The following is a 17,052-nucleotide window of genomic DNA, read 5'->3' as shown; positions in this document are numbered from 1 at the left end:
AACTGTGGGCAGATTTCTGCACGAAATGCAAAATGACTCGCTTAGGCGCCAAAATCCACCGCGTCTGTCTGTCTGTATCAGAATGGAAACAATGCTTCCGAGCAGGTCCGGACTGAGAATTAAAATAGGCCCTGGCATTTCAGGTACACAGATGCCCAATCAGCCCACATAGAGGCCCAAACAGCCCCCACCAGCCCACTAAATAATGACTTTCTATGGGACCTTATAGCAGCCCCTCTGGCATTTGCCAGAACCCACAGATTGCCAGTCCGGGACTGCTTCCGGGTGCAGGCAGAGCAGGAGCAGAAGAGCAGTGGGGCAGCAGATCCAACATCATCTGGCCCTAACCTTAACCTGTGCTTTTATGGGGGCTTCTACCTATGGGGGCTTCTACAAACCAGGCACTTGGCGTGTGAGGTACACCGATCATTTCTAGCAGTTTTAGTTATTTTTTCCTTGAAGTAGAGCAAACAAAAACCACAGATCTCTGTACTTTGTTTATCAGTATGAATGGTGATGGTATCTCACAATGTATGGATAATAAAGCCACTGATCATTAAAGTATATGACAATATGGCAATCACATTAGAGCACTCACAGATCCCTGAGCTACAACAACCCTGATAATGTATCAGAAAATGCAGATACCAAGCAGCCACTCCTCTCTTGCATCACAGAGATACACATATAAGTGCACTAAATATATGTTGTTGTTAGCACACCATTTATCAGCATCCAGTGCCAATAATCAATGTCAGATCTGCATAAGCACTGTTTTATATTGTACTGCAATGACGCTGACTGTGATAAAATATAAAGTGACAGCCCTAGAGCTTATCAGCTAGAGAGAGACTGTGGCTTTTCTGACACACTGGACTGTGAGCCGAGGGACCATAGGTCAGAGGCAGAAGAACAGATCTTCGTTTTGTTGAATTGATGACTCTATCTAGCTTATATATCGATGTGACAACAGCCATACTCACTAACGGGCATATTTTCGCCAGCATCAGCTTCGCACCCATCACACCCATCGTACCACTGCCAGGCGCAAATGCGATATGAATATGCTAAGTCAATAAAATGAGAAGTTTCGTCCCAGGCGTCAAACAAAGGCGACTTTTCAATATCGTTTCTTCAGCTGTGCGAGCATTTCATAGCGAAGATGCCCTAGCATTTATTTGTGCCTATCGAAACTTCACTAGTGATCTTGCGCTTTGATAGGGCGGGTAATTTAAAGTTGTATGGAGGTCTTTATTATAAATGTTGGTGCAAATGCTTGAAGTTACCACTTATTATTACAAATGTCCAGGGAACCTTAATAAAGACAAGAGAGTTAATATAATGCCCTACACATGAGCCCACTGTAAAATGAATGTTCCATATGTTATGAAATGTCTGGAGAAAACCAGTTACCCAAAAAAAAGTTTGACAGGACTTTTGCAGGAAATTCCGCTTCAAGTAAAGGAAAAGTCGCCAGCGTTTTTTGAACTTTAATGAATTGTCGCTCACGTTAGCCACTTCGTCCTTTAGTGAATCTGCCCATAGAGCAGTAAGTAAAACAAAATGCTATATTCTGAGCTGTAAATCTTTCTTATAAAATGATATTCCCTGTGGTAAGCCAGGCATATTTATAAAACGTAATACAGAATGATTTCCCTGCCAGACATAGCCGCAGCTAAATGCTTTAGGTTTTGTACCCACTAAGACTCAGGAAACAAGCCATCAATACATGCTCTGGGCTTATACAAGTCTAGTAACCCATAGCAACCAATCCACAGTTTGAAACAAAAACATCTGCTTGGTTGCTGTGGGTAACTAGATGTGGGTAATCTGCATTTTTGACACTAAAAAAGACAGTAAAATCCCACAGCATATAAATTCTGCCCTTCAGATGAATGAAGTTGTATCCTATTCACATAGCTGGGAATACAATGGGCATCAGATGACTTGCTGCACCCAGTGTTTTATATCCAGTAGTAGGAATTGTCGTAATGTGTTGTCCCTTAGTATCCTAGTAACATACTGTACATACCATGCATGGATTTGGATAATAAAGGGGTGGCTCACCTTTAAGTGAACTTCCAGTATGTTATAGAATGGCTAATTCTAAGTAACTTTTCATTTGGTCTTCATTGTTTATTTTTTTTATAATTTTTGAATGATTTGCCTTCTTCTTCTGACTCTTTCCAGCTTTCAAATGGGGGTCACTGACCCCACCTAAATACAAATGCTCTGTAAGGCTACAAATGTATTGTTATTGCTACTTGTTATTACTCCTCTTTCTAATCAGGCCTCTTCATATTCCAGTCTCTTATCCAAATCCATGCATGGTTACTAGGGTTATTTGGACTCTAGCAACCCGATTGCTGAAATGGCAAACAGGAGAGCTGCTGAATAAAAAGCTAAAAAATAAAGCTCAAAAACCACAAATAATAAAAAATGAAAAGCAATTGCAAATTGTCTCAGAATATCACTCTCTACATCATACTAAAAGTTTCACTACTCCTCCGAGCAGCTTCTTCTAAAATAATGAAGACCAATTGAAAAGTTGCTTAGAATTAGCCATTCTATAACATACTAAAAGTTAATATTTATGGATGTAAAGGCCTGACGGATGAATCAGTTAAAACAGAGCCTTTAATCCTTGTTACACCTATCAGTGGAATCAAACATCTGTGTTGTGCTGTGTTGCTGTTTCACCTCCTGGCACTTTTACACTGTGTTCAATACATAGGGGTAGATTCATTAACGGGCAAATTTTCGCCAGCGTCAGCTTCGCACAGCTCGCAAATGTGTTATGACTTACGCCAATTCACTAATATGCTGAGTTTTGTCCTGCGAGCCGAACACTGGCGACTTTTCGTTTACTAGTGATCTGGCGCTAAACGTTAATTTAAGGATGAATAACCCCTTTAATAGTGGGTCCCTGAGCTTCTGCTAGGGCCACCCATGTTACTCAGCTGTTTGCAAGAAATATCAAGAAATATCAGTTCAGCATTTGCCTGTAGCACCCTGTGAACTAAAAGATAGAATATCTGGACCCATAAGCTCACTGGAGACATTATTATTATAAACATGTAGCCATCGCTTTTGCCATTGACACATACTTGTATAAGTGCCGACGTATGTCAATATATGTAGGGCCGGACATCCATTAGCCTGTGTGTGGGGAAATGTGTTTATTTTCCTTGTACTTAGCATTAAGTGTCTTTTCCTTCCTGACCAGTCTCTCCCTTATTCTTCTGGGGCACTGCCTGTGTAATTTATTAGAAAGAAGCTGGAGGGGGCTGCTGGGAGATGTAGTTCAATTAAATGCACATACGGCGCAATATACGGCAGCACTGGGCTGTATTACTGTATGTATTACAATCCAACCTTCCACTTTCCCAGCTGCAGGGGGTTTTCTGTGAGTTGTAGTTCAACAGCTACTTACACCATCCATGAGTGTGCGGAATGTGTATACTTTGAATACAGCTGCTGCTGCTCTTCTACGGGCCCCTATAGCTGCCTGCGCATGCGCCCCCCCAAACTCAGTGCTTTGGATACACAGGTATTCAGGGGCGGAACTACAGATGAACCAGACCCTGCGGCTGCAAGGGGGCCCCAGAGGGTGTAGGGGGTCCCCTTGAGTCCCTAATTAATGAGCAACATATATTTGTAAAAGAGGACAACCTCTGGATATGTTGGAGGGTCCTAAAATAAATTTGCCAGTACCATCTAGTTACACCACTGCAGGTATTTATTTATATTGCTATTGAGAATAATCTGACACTCTGGCTTTGCTCTGTGGTACATCTTTATGATACTGGTTTTTATAGAGGGTGGCTGTGTGGGAAGAGTTAATAATCCTGTGTTTCTATATCTTACGCACATTGCCTATCTGCCTCTCCCCTCTGCCTCAATCCGTGTGCAAAGCACCTTCCCCTCTCCCCTCCCAGTGGTCCCTCCCAGCACAGTGTGAAAGCCCGGGGCAGACAAGTCTGCACTCACACACACTGCAAGTCAGCTCAGCATCAGCACCACCACCACCAAAATGCCCAAGTGTCCCAAGTGTCAGAAAGAAGTCTACTTTGGTAAGCACCAGCCCCTGTCTCTTGTCTCTCTCTGTCACTTACTGCAGCCTGCACTTTATTATTGCACTTTATTCATCACTACTCCTACTCTACTAACTGTTGCACTAGGGTATTTGTTGTGCCTTTCACTGACATTTTTATATATATAGGGAAAGAAATAAGATTGGTTCCAGAGTTTAAACAAGAACTTCTTTCATTCAATTGTGTTTCCTAAATTCTTTTGTAATGAATATTTCAGTAGGGGATATACATTTCAGAGAGAAGGAAGCCCATTGGAAATACTTGCTCCATAGCCCTCCAGCTGCTGCTTCACTAACTACCTCCATCCTTTCCTTACAGCCTGCTGGGAGTTGTAGTCGGCAGGGTATAGTTTGGTTTATAAAGGGCTATAATGTATGTGCAATTGTCAAATGAGGCTGGTGCACATGTATGGAAAAACTATTCTGCATTGTCACCAACTAATTCTCCCTTTGCTCCGGGGTGTACTTGCCCCTGGTGATGCACAGTTTCCTTACAACACACTCATGCACAGCTGAAAGGGAATGTTTATGATGTGTGGGGTAAATGAGATTCCATTGCAGCATTCTAGCCATTTTTTCCATTGTGAATCTGTAGAACATCTTTCTATAAAGCTCTCTTGCTAAATATAGACTGGATCACAGATGGGTATAATCCAGATCTGATCCCAGACTTTGTTTGGCCAAAGTTCTAAACAGAGACTTCTAGTGCAGTTGTATATACACACAGACCCCTGCTTACAGCCCTGTTTGTCTGACTCCATCTTGCCTTACTATGCACTCTAGTTACGGTCTTACTATGCACTCTAGTTACGGTCTTACTATGCACTCTAGTTACGGTCTTACTATGCACTCTAGTTACGGTCTTACTATGCACTCTAGTTACTGCATTAGTATGCACTCTAGTTATTGTCTTACTATGCACGCTAGTCACTGCCTTATTATGCCCATTAATTACTGCCTTACTATGCACGCTAGTTACTGTCTTACTACAAACACTAGTTACTGCCTTAATATGCACTCTAGTTAATGTCTTACTATAAACACTAGTTACTGCCTTACTATGCACTCTAGTTACTGCCTTGCTATGCACATTAGTTACTGCCTTACTATGCACATTAGTTGCTGCCTTACTATGCATGCTAGTTACTACCTTAATATGCATGCTAGTTACTGCCTTACTATATACCATGATCTGTAGGCTAAAAGGGAAATTTAACGTTCCCCTGAGCTCTTGATTAGTGGGGTCTTGTATGGTCACCCTTGTATGGTCACCCTTGGAAAGGAAAACACCTGTAATGTCCTTGACCCAAAAAGCTTACAGTCCAAGTTTGCATGGATTTAAAGGTGGATAGGAAAGGTATATTATAACTAAGTATGCACATGCACAGCTTTCTGAAGGAATAAGCCATACACTTTTATATATAGTTTTTCCCTTCGTTGCTCTGCCTGTCAAGGTATTAGTCTGTGAAAAAATGGAGTGTTGCTGCAACTTGTTATTCTGTCTATGGTGAAACAACTGTTTAGAAATGACTGACAGCACAGAGAGCCGGTAGCTCTGAAACTTCAAAGTGAGCACACAAACCGCACCCGCGGTCCTTCTCCCTGTACATAGTTAGGCAACTGGAGAAATCTACTCTCTATGGTTCCCCTGTATATCTTATCCTTCCTCCTCCACTCATTCACTCACTTAGCAACTCAATCCACCACTCACTCACTCACTCAGCAACTCACCTAGCCACTCACTCACTCGCTCAGTAACTCACTTAACCTTTCATTGAGCCACTCACTTAACCACTTACTCAGTACCTCACTTAACCCCTTATTCAGCCACTCACTTAACCACTTACTCACTCAGTAACTCACTTAACCCCTTATTCAGCCACTCACTTAACCACTTACTCACTCAGTAATTTACTTAACCCCTTAATCAGCCACTCACTTAACCACTCACTCAGTACCTCACCTAGCCCCTTATTAAGTCACTCACTTAACCACTTATTTGCACACTCAATAACTCACTTAGCCCCCACTCACTTATTCACTCCATTTTATTCTCTCACTCACTCACTTTCTGACTGCTAATGCCCCACCCAAAGGGGAATCACAGCCGTGAGATTTGTGTGTGAGACTTCTGCAAGTAACCTGGTGCTTAACAAGCTTTGAATTGGGTTGTACTGTATGTATATCTGCATTTCAGAAATCATCCAGTTGCAAACTATAAATCATTAGCAACAGAAGTCATTTTGCTTTAGTTTGTGCAGATAAATCAAGTCTGGGAACTGAGTGAGCTGCTAACAGATGCAGCTCCTTTTGCCGGTGCTGTTAGTGCCTCCATTCAGTCATTGCCCCGTTGCTATTTATAGATCTGAGTGTGCCCCATAAGCATGCACTCATTGCAATGCTCCATGAAAAATACATGCGAGTATCATGGGTACCAATAAAGTGTGCTCCATCTGTATGCAGTGTTTATGGTCCATAAGGGTGGTTTATTATGTATATGGAACATTGCTTAGAATTGGCCATTCTATAACATACTACAAGTTAACTTGAAGGTGAAACACACCTTTAAGACATGTAGACAGCTCAGGCACAGGGGACATGAATGCATTTCTCATATCCAGTAGAGATGGATACCCTAAAACTACCCCAAACATTGCAGTTACAATGATAGGGTAAAGTGACCTTTTGAAAATGTCTATACAGACAGCTATGGTTGGTGTACTTAATGGGTACTTAAGGATGGGATGGCAGTGGGAGGAGGGCAGGCAGTGATAATGCAATGACTATTGTGTTGAATGTCAAATCTTATACAGTACTTTGATTTATTGAATGCAAAGATAAACATGGAAGGTTGTGAGCAAGAAGGAGCAGCCAAGGGTGTTCCCTGGTATGAAGTAATAAGTAACTAGTACAATGCCAGCACTGCAAGACTTTAACACAAGGTCTATATCGGAGCTGCAGCAGCCAAGGGATTTTGAACCAGGGAAAGCAATGACCTTTGATAATTAGACGTATCTTTCTGTGACTCATTTGGCATTTAATTCTTTAAAACTTTATGAGACAGAGGGTGTGCTGCATCTGATATTTATATATAAATATATATGTATATAGTGGTATGGCATCTCCCGCTGAACCACATTTCCCATCGCCGGCTATCAGGGGCTGCTGGGAGTTTAACAAAGATGGCAGACTTGCAGCACAGTCTCAGTCCAATTGCAGTAACTTTCTGTTGTGCACCTTTATTTATAGATTAAATTATAGGCCAGCATTGGTACTTGCAGAGATGGTAAATGATATTTTCTTTGCCTTTTTTTACTCTTGGGAAAGGGTTGTTTATTGCAGAGTTGAGTTTCAAACCACAACGGGAATGTTTTTCAGAGTGGGGCTGAAACTGGAAAGCACCGACTGTGAAGCGCCCCCTGCTGGCCGCCTTCTCGGTGCTATTTGTATCCATGGCTAGGACATATAAACACTAGGAAAAACGTTAAGTAACCATATAGCTGCTCACTGTGTGTATTTCATTTATGGAGAGCACTATAATGAAGCAAACAACATGGCAAAAGGTAAAATATGGAGAAACAAAATTCTGTTCTCCCTGGAAGTTACACCCTTATATGCCCTTTACTGTTTATCCCTGTGTGAGATAAATGGGTCCTGAGAGGAGGGACTGTGAAGTTTTGGGTATAATATATTATCCTACCAACCAGCCCTCCATTGCAAGCCCTGCCTGGTGGCTAGGGAAAGTGGGCCCATAAATGTGGCATTGCAGTGGCAGTAGCATCTAATGCTGCTGTGCTGAGGGGACATGGCAGACCAATCTTCAAACTGGCTCCATTTGAGTTCCCCTCGTGGTTGTTCAAAAGTTCTTATTGGCTACTGCTGGGTCTGCCCATTGTTGGTTACAGTTGGGGTTTCCTTCTTTGTAATCAAATGCTTGTATTAGCTAGAGCTGGGTCTGCCTTTGTCATTGCTCAAATGTTCTTTCTGGCTACAGTTGGGTCTGACCAATTGACTGCTTAAAGGACAACTAAAGACTAACTAAAAAAGTAGGCTATATATGTTGTACATTAGTAATTAATACATATTAATAGATTAGTAATTAATACATATAATTACTACATGGCAGCACAGAAACCAGTGCAATTAGCATCAGAATTTAATAATCAGCCCTGTAGCATCAGCTTATATTACAGGGGAAGCTCATTTTCTGCTGGATAATTAGTGACGACCCCTAAGCTTAGCTTCTCAACAGCTGCTCAGAGCCCACTGAGCATGTGAGTGTCACAGACGCTTTCCAAGATGGTGACCCCCTGTGACAAGTTTGAAGTCCTGGATCATTGCTGCTATTGAGAAACTGAAACTTTAGGCTGGTGCAATAAGTTCAGTATATAAAATATGGCATTTTTAGCCATATTCATTTTTAGAGTTTAGCTTAAATGTTCTTATTGGCTACAGTTGGGTCTGCTCTTTTAATTGTTCTCTAAGTACAGTTTGGTTGTAGCCCTGCCCACTTATATTATTATTATATTATTGTTATTAACAATAATAATAATAATAACCATTATAGCACAGTCACGTTCCACAACGACTTATTCCCATAAGTCCCTGCCCCAGTGGAGCTTACAGTCTAAGGTCCCTATAACCGGTCAAGTGTATGAGAACCAGTTAAGTTTTAGGCTCTCTTGCCTGAGTGACGCACCCTGTATGGAAAATATTCTTTCCGCTTTGAAGCTGGGCTGAGCACATCTAATTCTCAATCCTATTTTGTGGTGGCTGCTCAATATAAAAAATGCTTTATTCTCTGAACTTGTGAGAGTTCAAATGCAAATGTTGTGGTTTTTCGTGGTAACAGGAAGTGTGCAGGCAGTTCTGTTAGTGTGCTGCAGATGTGTTCTTGTTTTGGCAGCTCTGTTCTTGTGCAAACAGTTAGTGTGCAAGTATTTCTGTTGTTGTACATGTAGTTCTGTTAGTGTGCATGCAGTTTAGTTAGTGTGCAGGCAGTTCTGTTAGTGTGCAGGTAGTTCTGTTAGTGTGCAGGCACTACAATTATTTTTCAGATAGTTCTGTTAGTGTGTGTGCCGTTTTGTTAGTGTGCAGGCAGTTCTGTTGGTGTGCAGACAGTTTTGTTGGTATGCTGGCAGTTATGTTAGTGTGAAGGCAGTTTTGCTGGTGTGTAGGCAGTTATGTTGTTGTCCAGGCAGTTGTGTTAGTGTGCAGGTAATTTTTTTGGTGTGCTGGCAACTATGTTTGTGTGCAAGCAGTTATGTAAGTGCGCAGGCAGTTTTGTTAGTGTGCAGGCATTTAAGTTAGTATCCTGGCAGTTATGTTAATGTGCAGGCAGTTTTGTTAGTGTGCTGGCAGTTATGTTAGTGTGCAGGCCCTACTGTTTTTATGCAAGCAGTTCTGTTATTATGCAAACAGTTATGTTAGTTTGTGTGCAGTTAGTGGGCAGGCAGTTTTGTTAGTGAGCACAAAGCCCAAACTTCTGTTAATAAATCTTCCCTGGGTACTGTTTAAGCTTCAGTTGTGTCTTTGTTTCTGTTAATGTTTGAAGCTGGAGAATGATATTGGACATAATGTCTGTTGTCATTCTGAAGGTTGAGTTGATTGGGAGAGGAAGATGCCTGAGCTGGTGAGAATTCTCTGCTTCCTTTTTCTTGCATAGATGTTGGGCCTGAGCCAGCATGTTAGTTTTTTTAACCATTTACATTACATAAGACAACCACAAATATTTTGCCTTGAAAGGTCAGAATTTCCACATGCACAGTGCTGAATGTGGTTACTTATAGAGCGTTTTGCCTTGGTATATGTACTGTCCAAAAGTAAGAGCCATTCCCCTTGTCACCCCCTTTTCTCACTATACAAACCATTCCTCATCTAACAACATGAGGATGATGAAGCCCTAGCGTGCCCTAGAACTTTGTGAAGCCCTAGAGTACCCCAAGATAGTCGCTCCATGTGCAACCCCTAAAGAGATCTGGAGAAAATAGTAGCCTGAGGAGTCACCCACCTAAAACCACTTCTGGAGCCTATAATGTATTTAACTGCCGCCTGCTTCCTCACTGTCAGCAAAATATACTGGGGGAAAAAAATATAAATGGAAACAGTGAGTTGTATTGGATGGAGTGTAGTATAACAGCCACATGAAAGCCTAATTCCTTGGTGACATTCTCATAAACTGTGAAGCTGTTTTTCTCTCATCGGCTGCTGGAATTTTGGCATAAATTCTCCCTTCACTCCCTCATTCGACCTCAATTACTGACGATTGACATCTCGGCCGTTTCCACTTTATCCAGATTGTACTGGTGCTACAATTAGTTTTAAGAGGAGAGGGGACTCCACACTGAATCAACAGAAGGAAGTGCTGGACATGTCTTGTTGTGCTTTATTTGGTGTATTCATAATTGCTAGGATTTAAACAAATCTATTACACACCCAAGAAGTGTCTCAGCCATGGATATTGAGGGAATGGGTGGCCTTCAGAGTTCCCATTCAACTTGGACAAACATTGGTTAATACTAATAAAGTGAAAAAGCAGTGTTTCCCCTACCTTTATGCACAGGCTGAGGCATTTCTTGGAGAAGAGAGAAGTCCCTTTTTCCTACTTCAATCTATTAGTTTTAGTTTAAATCTATGATCTATGGGGCTCCTTTAGTAAAGGAGGAAGGTACAAAGCTTCTCCATGAATGGGAATCTGAAGATCTGCATGCACCAAAAGCTGCACCTAACTTGGTCCATATAGATTACTTGACCGCAAAATGCACCCTTTAATTAATGTTTACATCAGGCAGTTAACTGTATGCTTGTGGCTGAGCCCTCCTGAGCTCTGCACTGGCTTTATGCCATTAATATTACGAGTAAAGCCAAGGGGTAGGAATTCACCTCTATTTCACCTGGCACCTTGATGCCACCGTGCAGCTACTTCCCAGAACTCAATATGCGGTGAAATACTACACTGGTTGTGTGAGGTGATTGGAACCCCATTCCAGTGACCCTATAAAATAAAAATTAATCTAATGTGAAATATTTGTATTTATATCAAATACATTTAAAATGTTCTCTTGGGCATTTTGTCCACTGATGTATTTCAGCCAGCAGAGAAGCACCCAAAGCCACCCCTACTGTCACCCACTGACTTCAGGACAGAATATGCATTTTATTTTATTTTTTATGTTGACAACCACCAGTACCCAGTATCTGGGCACATATAAATTATAATAATATTATGTAATATAATCATATACTCTTGCTGCATAAAGAGTTCATGAGTATGGAAAGCATAGAGAGAGAATTCCTACCCCAGATAGAACAGCCATTTGCTTGATGTTCAAATGAGATTACAAAGACTGTAGGACACACCTAGTAATCACATTAACACGGAGGAAACTGTTGACAGTTTTATCTTCTGTTCATGACTGGCTGCACTTGAGATCTTCACTTCTGGTTTTCAGTAACTGTCACATGGCTCACAATTTCTGTGCACACTCTATTAAGAGTGGAGAGCTACTCCCTTAGGAAGTGATATTACATGGTTACATAGCAAGTTCAGTTCAACCTCTAAAGCCATTCAAGTTAATCTAGAGGAAGGGAAACAACATTAAGACCCCATAATGGTTAATTGACTACCCCAGGAATTAGTAGATACAGATTCAAATACTCCCTTCGTCACTTCATCTGATTTAGGAATCTGGGTTTTCCACTTACCCTCATTCCATTCTGGTTCTTGCCTTCATATAATGTGGTTTTTCATTAGTAACTCTTCTTCCAGTCCAGCCCATGTAAGAGTATGTAGTAGCCTAACAGACTATATATCATTATGACAGCGGCAACTATGAGTTAACAGAATAAGCAAAGGATTAACACCAGCTTTGGGAACCCTGTCCCATCATTATCTACTGGAAGACAAGGAGTAACTTCTTGACATCATTTGTACACATTGGGTCATGCAAAGTTCTATTTTACAACATGCAATACTGGCAACAATACTGCTGTTAATTGTTCATACAAGCCCTAATATAATATTTTATCTGTGCAATATTGTGGTGTGGTTGAACTTTGTTTCATGGTGCAGTTAAATGGCACTAATTAACCGTATAACAGTTAAAGGGCTGAGTGTGCTGTCCATCGGTTCAGTTACTCTCTTGGTTTTCAATGGCATAGTCTACAAACCTCCCTGGAAAGAGGCAATCTCTGCTGTTTGGATTGGTGTATAAATTAAACCTATGGCATATAGAGGGTCTTGACTTCTGCTGTGCTCAGGCAGAAAACAGCATCCTAACTCCTCTATCCACCCAGGCCTGGACTGGCAATCTGTGGGTTCTGGCAAATGCCGGAGGGGCTGCTATAAGGTCCCATAGAAAGTCAGTATTTGGTGGGCTGATGGGGGCTGTTTGGGCCTCTATGTGGGCTGATTGGGCCTCTGTGTACCTGAAATGCCAGGGCCTGTTTTAATTCTCAGTCCGGACCTGTATCCACCTATCACTGCTGCCCATACACATACAGAGACCTGAGAGCGAGAGACAAACCACCACTCAGAGAACCTGCTTTTGGTGTTTCTAAGCTTCGGTACACCTAAAATGAAGAGGAATTGAGCAGTATGACTTATAGATACCCAGGGCTATAGTTAGGTCCAGTGCCACCCTATGCACTGGACCTAACAGCTCACCCCAATGTATGGAATGATGTCACTTTTTCAAAATGTTACTCCTACGGCCCTGCCAGAGAACCTAATATTTTAGCACATTCTTCCCACCACGACATGTAAAACTAGCTAAATAGTATTAATGGCTTAGGCCCACCAGAAGGATCAGCATTTGAGCTATTTCTTATGAATTATCATGTGTATCTCATGGTGAAGGTCTGCATGAACCCTATTTGCCTTACACAACACATAGATAGAGTCATAATTACCTTAGTAGAGAAAACTATAGCTTATGGTTGGATATACATTGAAAGATGTGTTTCATGGATGTGCTTGCCAAATGACCAGGTTTTTGACTGCTTTCATGTTGGGCCTACTCCAAATATGGTCCTCGGGTTAATGATCTGATCTCACCAGGGGTCTGTGAATAGTGGTAAGTGCAGAACCCATAAATATGGTCTTCAGCAAGTCAAATTTTGCTCCTGGTTCAATCAAAACCTTGATAAAGTTGAATGTTGAAGTGTTCTCATTCCTGCATTTCTTTTCTTGCAGCCGAGAAGGTATCCTCCCTGGGCAAAGACTGGCACAGACCATGTCTCAAGTGTGAAAAGTGCAGCAAGACCCTTTCCCCTGGAAGCCATGCTGAGGTAGGTCGTAATGCTCTAATTTCATATCCCTTTACTTGATATGCATTTGGGTGAAACATAATGTCAGTTTCCCTCTGACTTCACTGTATGATTCCTATAGAATGTCTCTATATGATATGGTAAAATAGCAAACCTATAAGTGAAAGTTCCTTTTTGTGGAGGCTCCGCCTGAAGGCCAGTTAAGATGAGAATTGTAAGAATGGCCACTTGCTATCTTAAGCTGGTCATAGATGCAAAGATCCGATCGTACGAATCATCGTACGATCGGACTTTCCCATCTCCCGACCCGCCACTAACCATTTAAGTCTTACCAGTCAGATTAGTTAAAGAACAGATCAGCAATGTTCTGCCCCTGACAGCAATCGTACAATATCTATGTCCAACCAAAGCTAGTGACAGTCTCCCACTGAAAATTATAAGATCGGCAATACACGCAGAGATATTATCGGCAGCCGACAGAAATTTTCTAACCTGTCCGATCGACCAAACGACCGATCTCCGCCGGACGTAAAATGGCGGGATTCTCCACACACGGTTCGAAAATCGTACGAATCCTCGATTCGTACGATCAGATCTTTGCGTCTATGGCCAGCTTTAGTTACACCTGAACATCCAGCTTGAAGATCAGTAAAGGTGGGATTTTAAGTAAATATGCACTCATGTCTTTGGGCTAAGGGGCACCTTGACCAATGGTTGGACTGTCAAATGGGGCTTGAATTGAAAATGTTTGACAACCACCGAACTAGATAGTAAAAGGAGAAAGGAAACCACATGTAGATGGTGTTTCTCTGGGGTATGGAATTTAGGGATAGTAAAAGCAATCATATTAGCAATGTACGGGAGTGCTCAGGATATACCCATGCGATAGACAATTGCGATAGACAGAAGGTGTCAATGTGAGATTAATTTGGAAATAAGAATTGTTTCATTGTTCATACATGCATCTTGGCATAACATCTGATTCTAATGTTGTTTTTCTTCTGCAGCATGATGGGAAACCTTATTGCAATCAACCATGCTATGGAGCATTGTTTGGACCAAAAGGTAAGTGTGAATTAATTAATATCTGAATGGATTACTGTACAAATTTTTGACGATAGTACACAGGTCTACAAGTCCCAGCTGACCAGTCATATGTATTTGCCTTTGCAGGATTTGGCCGTGGTGGAGCAGAAAGTCACTCTTACAAATAAAGTATAGGTAAGTGCACAGTTCCAGTGCATATTCAGGCCTTGGTACTTTGTTCCAGTTCTTTGTTTTTGTATATGTGTATATTTATAGGAGTAGGGATAAAGGGTTGGAAAAGCTCGAAACGTTGCTTAGCTTGAGGCACCAATAAAGCAACAATTTTTTCACTATAATCGGAGTGCTGCTGAAGTATTTTCTTGTATCTTTAGATTACTGTTAGGTAGAGTTCTCTGTTACATATGAGAGGGATGAGGTGTCCCCTTCTAGGAAAAGTCAAGTTTATAAAAGGTGGGCGGTAGCCTAGTTCCACCTCTTTGGATTCCACTTATGAGGGAGATGGAGATGAGAGGCAAGGGAACCCTCAATGATAATGGGGTAAGAAAAATACCAAACAATGGATGCATCTGCACTAGTGTAGGGGGTTTTATTTACAAGTTAAAAGCTTTGGTCTCACAGGCTGGTCCTCACCTACTGTACTTTAGCTTATATGGGGGGTATCTCCAAGGCCCAGCTTGCATTTTAAAGGCCACTATTAAAGGGAACAGAGAGTAAATTAATGTATTTAATGGAGCACATAGTACGCATATATATTACATTGTATTAACATTGTGCATGTACTTTCATTGTTCCTAGGTCTGAAACTCAACACAGAATAGAGGAAAGATACCTACTAGCAAAATATTTTGTTTTAACCTGCCTTATTACCATTCAGAACTATCTCTATGAGCACTGTATGTAATTGACTTGAGAAATGGTGCTATTCAGACTACCAGATGCACTGCTATGAGTGCCTCGTAAGGGAAACATTTATAAACTTGGTCATTTTGTTCTAATACCACTGATCTAACAGCACTAAAATAAATATGAAACGCCTTTTCCATCAAAAAAATGAAATAAAATAGCATTGCAAGCAGGTGTATATTATGTTTACTAAATAAATGTAAAAGAATGAATACAAATGTATACCGAGTGGTCTGTTTCTTTGAATCTGCGTAAAATTCGGTACTGTGCTACAAGGATTATTTAACTAAAACAGTACAACAGTTTTAAAATATTTAACACAATGAAAAATAATTGAAAGTTGGAATGTATTTCATTAGTTGGAAAGTTTTAGTGACTTTTTTTGTTATGCAACTTCTTTGCTTCTTCTGAAAACCCAGTGGGATCCTATTGACATGTTCCATTGGGCGCCGGCTAGGTTAGACAGGGCCATTACTTATAGGTTACTACAGAGGTTAGTTTCCTATAGTGTTTAATTACTGTAGCCAATTTGCTGAGAATGCAGTCATTTAAAGGACCAGTAACATCAAAAAATGAAATTGTTTTAAAGTAATAAAAATATAATGCAGTGTTGCCCTGCGCTAGTAAAACTGCTGTGTTTGCTTCAGAAGCACTACTATTGTTTATATAAATAAGCTGCTGTGTAGCCATGGGGGCAGCAATTCAAAGGAGTAAAGGCTAAAGTTACACAGCAGATAGCAGATAAGCTCTGTAGAACATAATGCTATCTGTTATCCATTATTTAACCTGTACCATATAGCCGTTTTTCAATTTCCACCATTGCTACTCAGCAGCTTGTTGATATGAACTATAGTAGTGTTTCTGAAGCAAACACATCAGTTTTACCAGCGCAGGGCAACACTACATGATATTTTCATTACTTTAAAACACTTTCAGTTTTTGTTGTTACTGGTCCTTTAAGTAACAGATCGGACACGTGTCTACAAGTCAAAGATCTGATTCATATCAGTTTAGAACTGGTTGATGTTTTTACATTAGGAAATTTTAGCCTGATACAGATTAACTTATATACACCACACTGTAGCTTCTACGCTGAGAATAACAACCTAGGTCCAGATTAATGTGACTTTTAAAGCTTCATCCATCTCTTGTCCAGTCTGGGTTAATTGGATAGACAGTTGGACAGACCTTCCCAGATAAACTCTACGGTGACATGACTCCCAGAAATAGAAGAATGACAATCACATTTTCATTCAATGACAATGGGAAACAGGACACCGGTGTATATAATTAGATCAGGAGGGCTAACAAGAGTAACCAAGGTACATTGTGCTCAGGTTACAAGATAAAATAGCTGGATGGCATCATCAAATATATCCAGAAGAAATACAATGTGCAGACAAGAGCAAAATACACAAACTGGCAGATAAAAGGATCCAAGTGGAGCATCTAGGCTGACATGTATCTGTCTGATAATGCTCTGGTATTGTCTTTACTTCAACCTATACTATAAGGTAAAAGGTATGTTTTTATATTATATTTTCTTGGTTAGGCCTTGCAGATCCTGCAAGTACTGTAGGTGGCCAAAAGTAAACCCAGAGTTGCTGCTTTGGGGCCCCAACACACCCCTGGCCCCCCACCCCAGTGGCGAAGGCACACAAGGATCCTCAGCCCTCCCCAGCCAAACCCCTCCCCGCACTTACCTTTTTTCCTGCTCGGGAGGGATGTCCCATGAGGGCTGG

The 17,052-nt window shown here is 41.1% G+C and overlaps 1 protein-coding gene across 1 annotated transcript; it reads left to right on the top strand.

Moving 5' to 3' along the window:
* Nucleotides 1–3,964: 3,964 nt before the first annotated feature.
* On the top strand, nucleotides 3,965–15,528 carry crip1.L (cysteine-rich protein 1 (intestinal) L homeolog). Its single transcript, XM_018229020.2, has 5 exons — nucleotides 3,965–4,073; nucleotides 13,287–13,381; nucleotides 14,368–14,425; nucleotides 14,534–14,581; nucleotides 15,203–15,528. The coding sequence occupies exons 1-4, from the start codon at nucleotides 4,034–4,036 to the stop codon at nucleotides 14,572–14,574; spliced, it is 234 nt and encodes a 77-aa protein (XP_018084509.1). The 5' UTR covers nucleotides 3,965–4,033; the 3' UTR covers nucleotides 14,575–14,581; nucleotides 15,203–15,528.
* Nucleotides 15,529–17,052: the final 1,524 nt, after the last annotated feature.

This window comes from Xenopus laevis, chromosome 8L (assembly GCF_017654675.1).
Source record: "Xenopus laevis strain J_2021 chromosome 8L, Xenopus_laevis_v10.1, whole genome shotgun sequence".
NCBI classification, from domain to species: domain Eukaryota; kingdom Metazoa; phylum Chordata; class Amphibia; order Anura; family Pipidae; genus Xenopus; species Xenopus laevis.
This window is presented reverse-complemented; position numbering and strand designations above follow the sequence as displayed.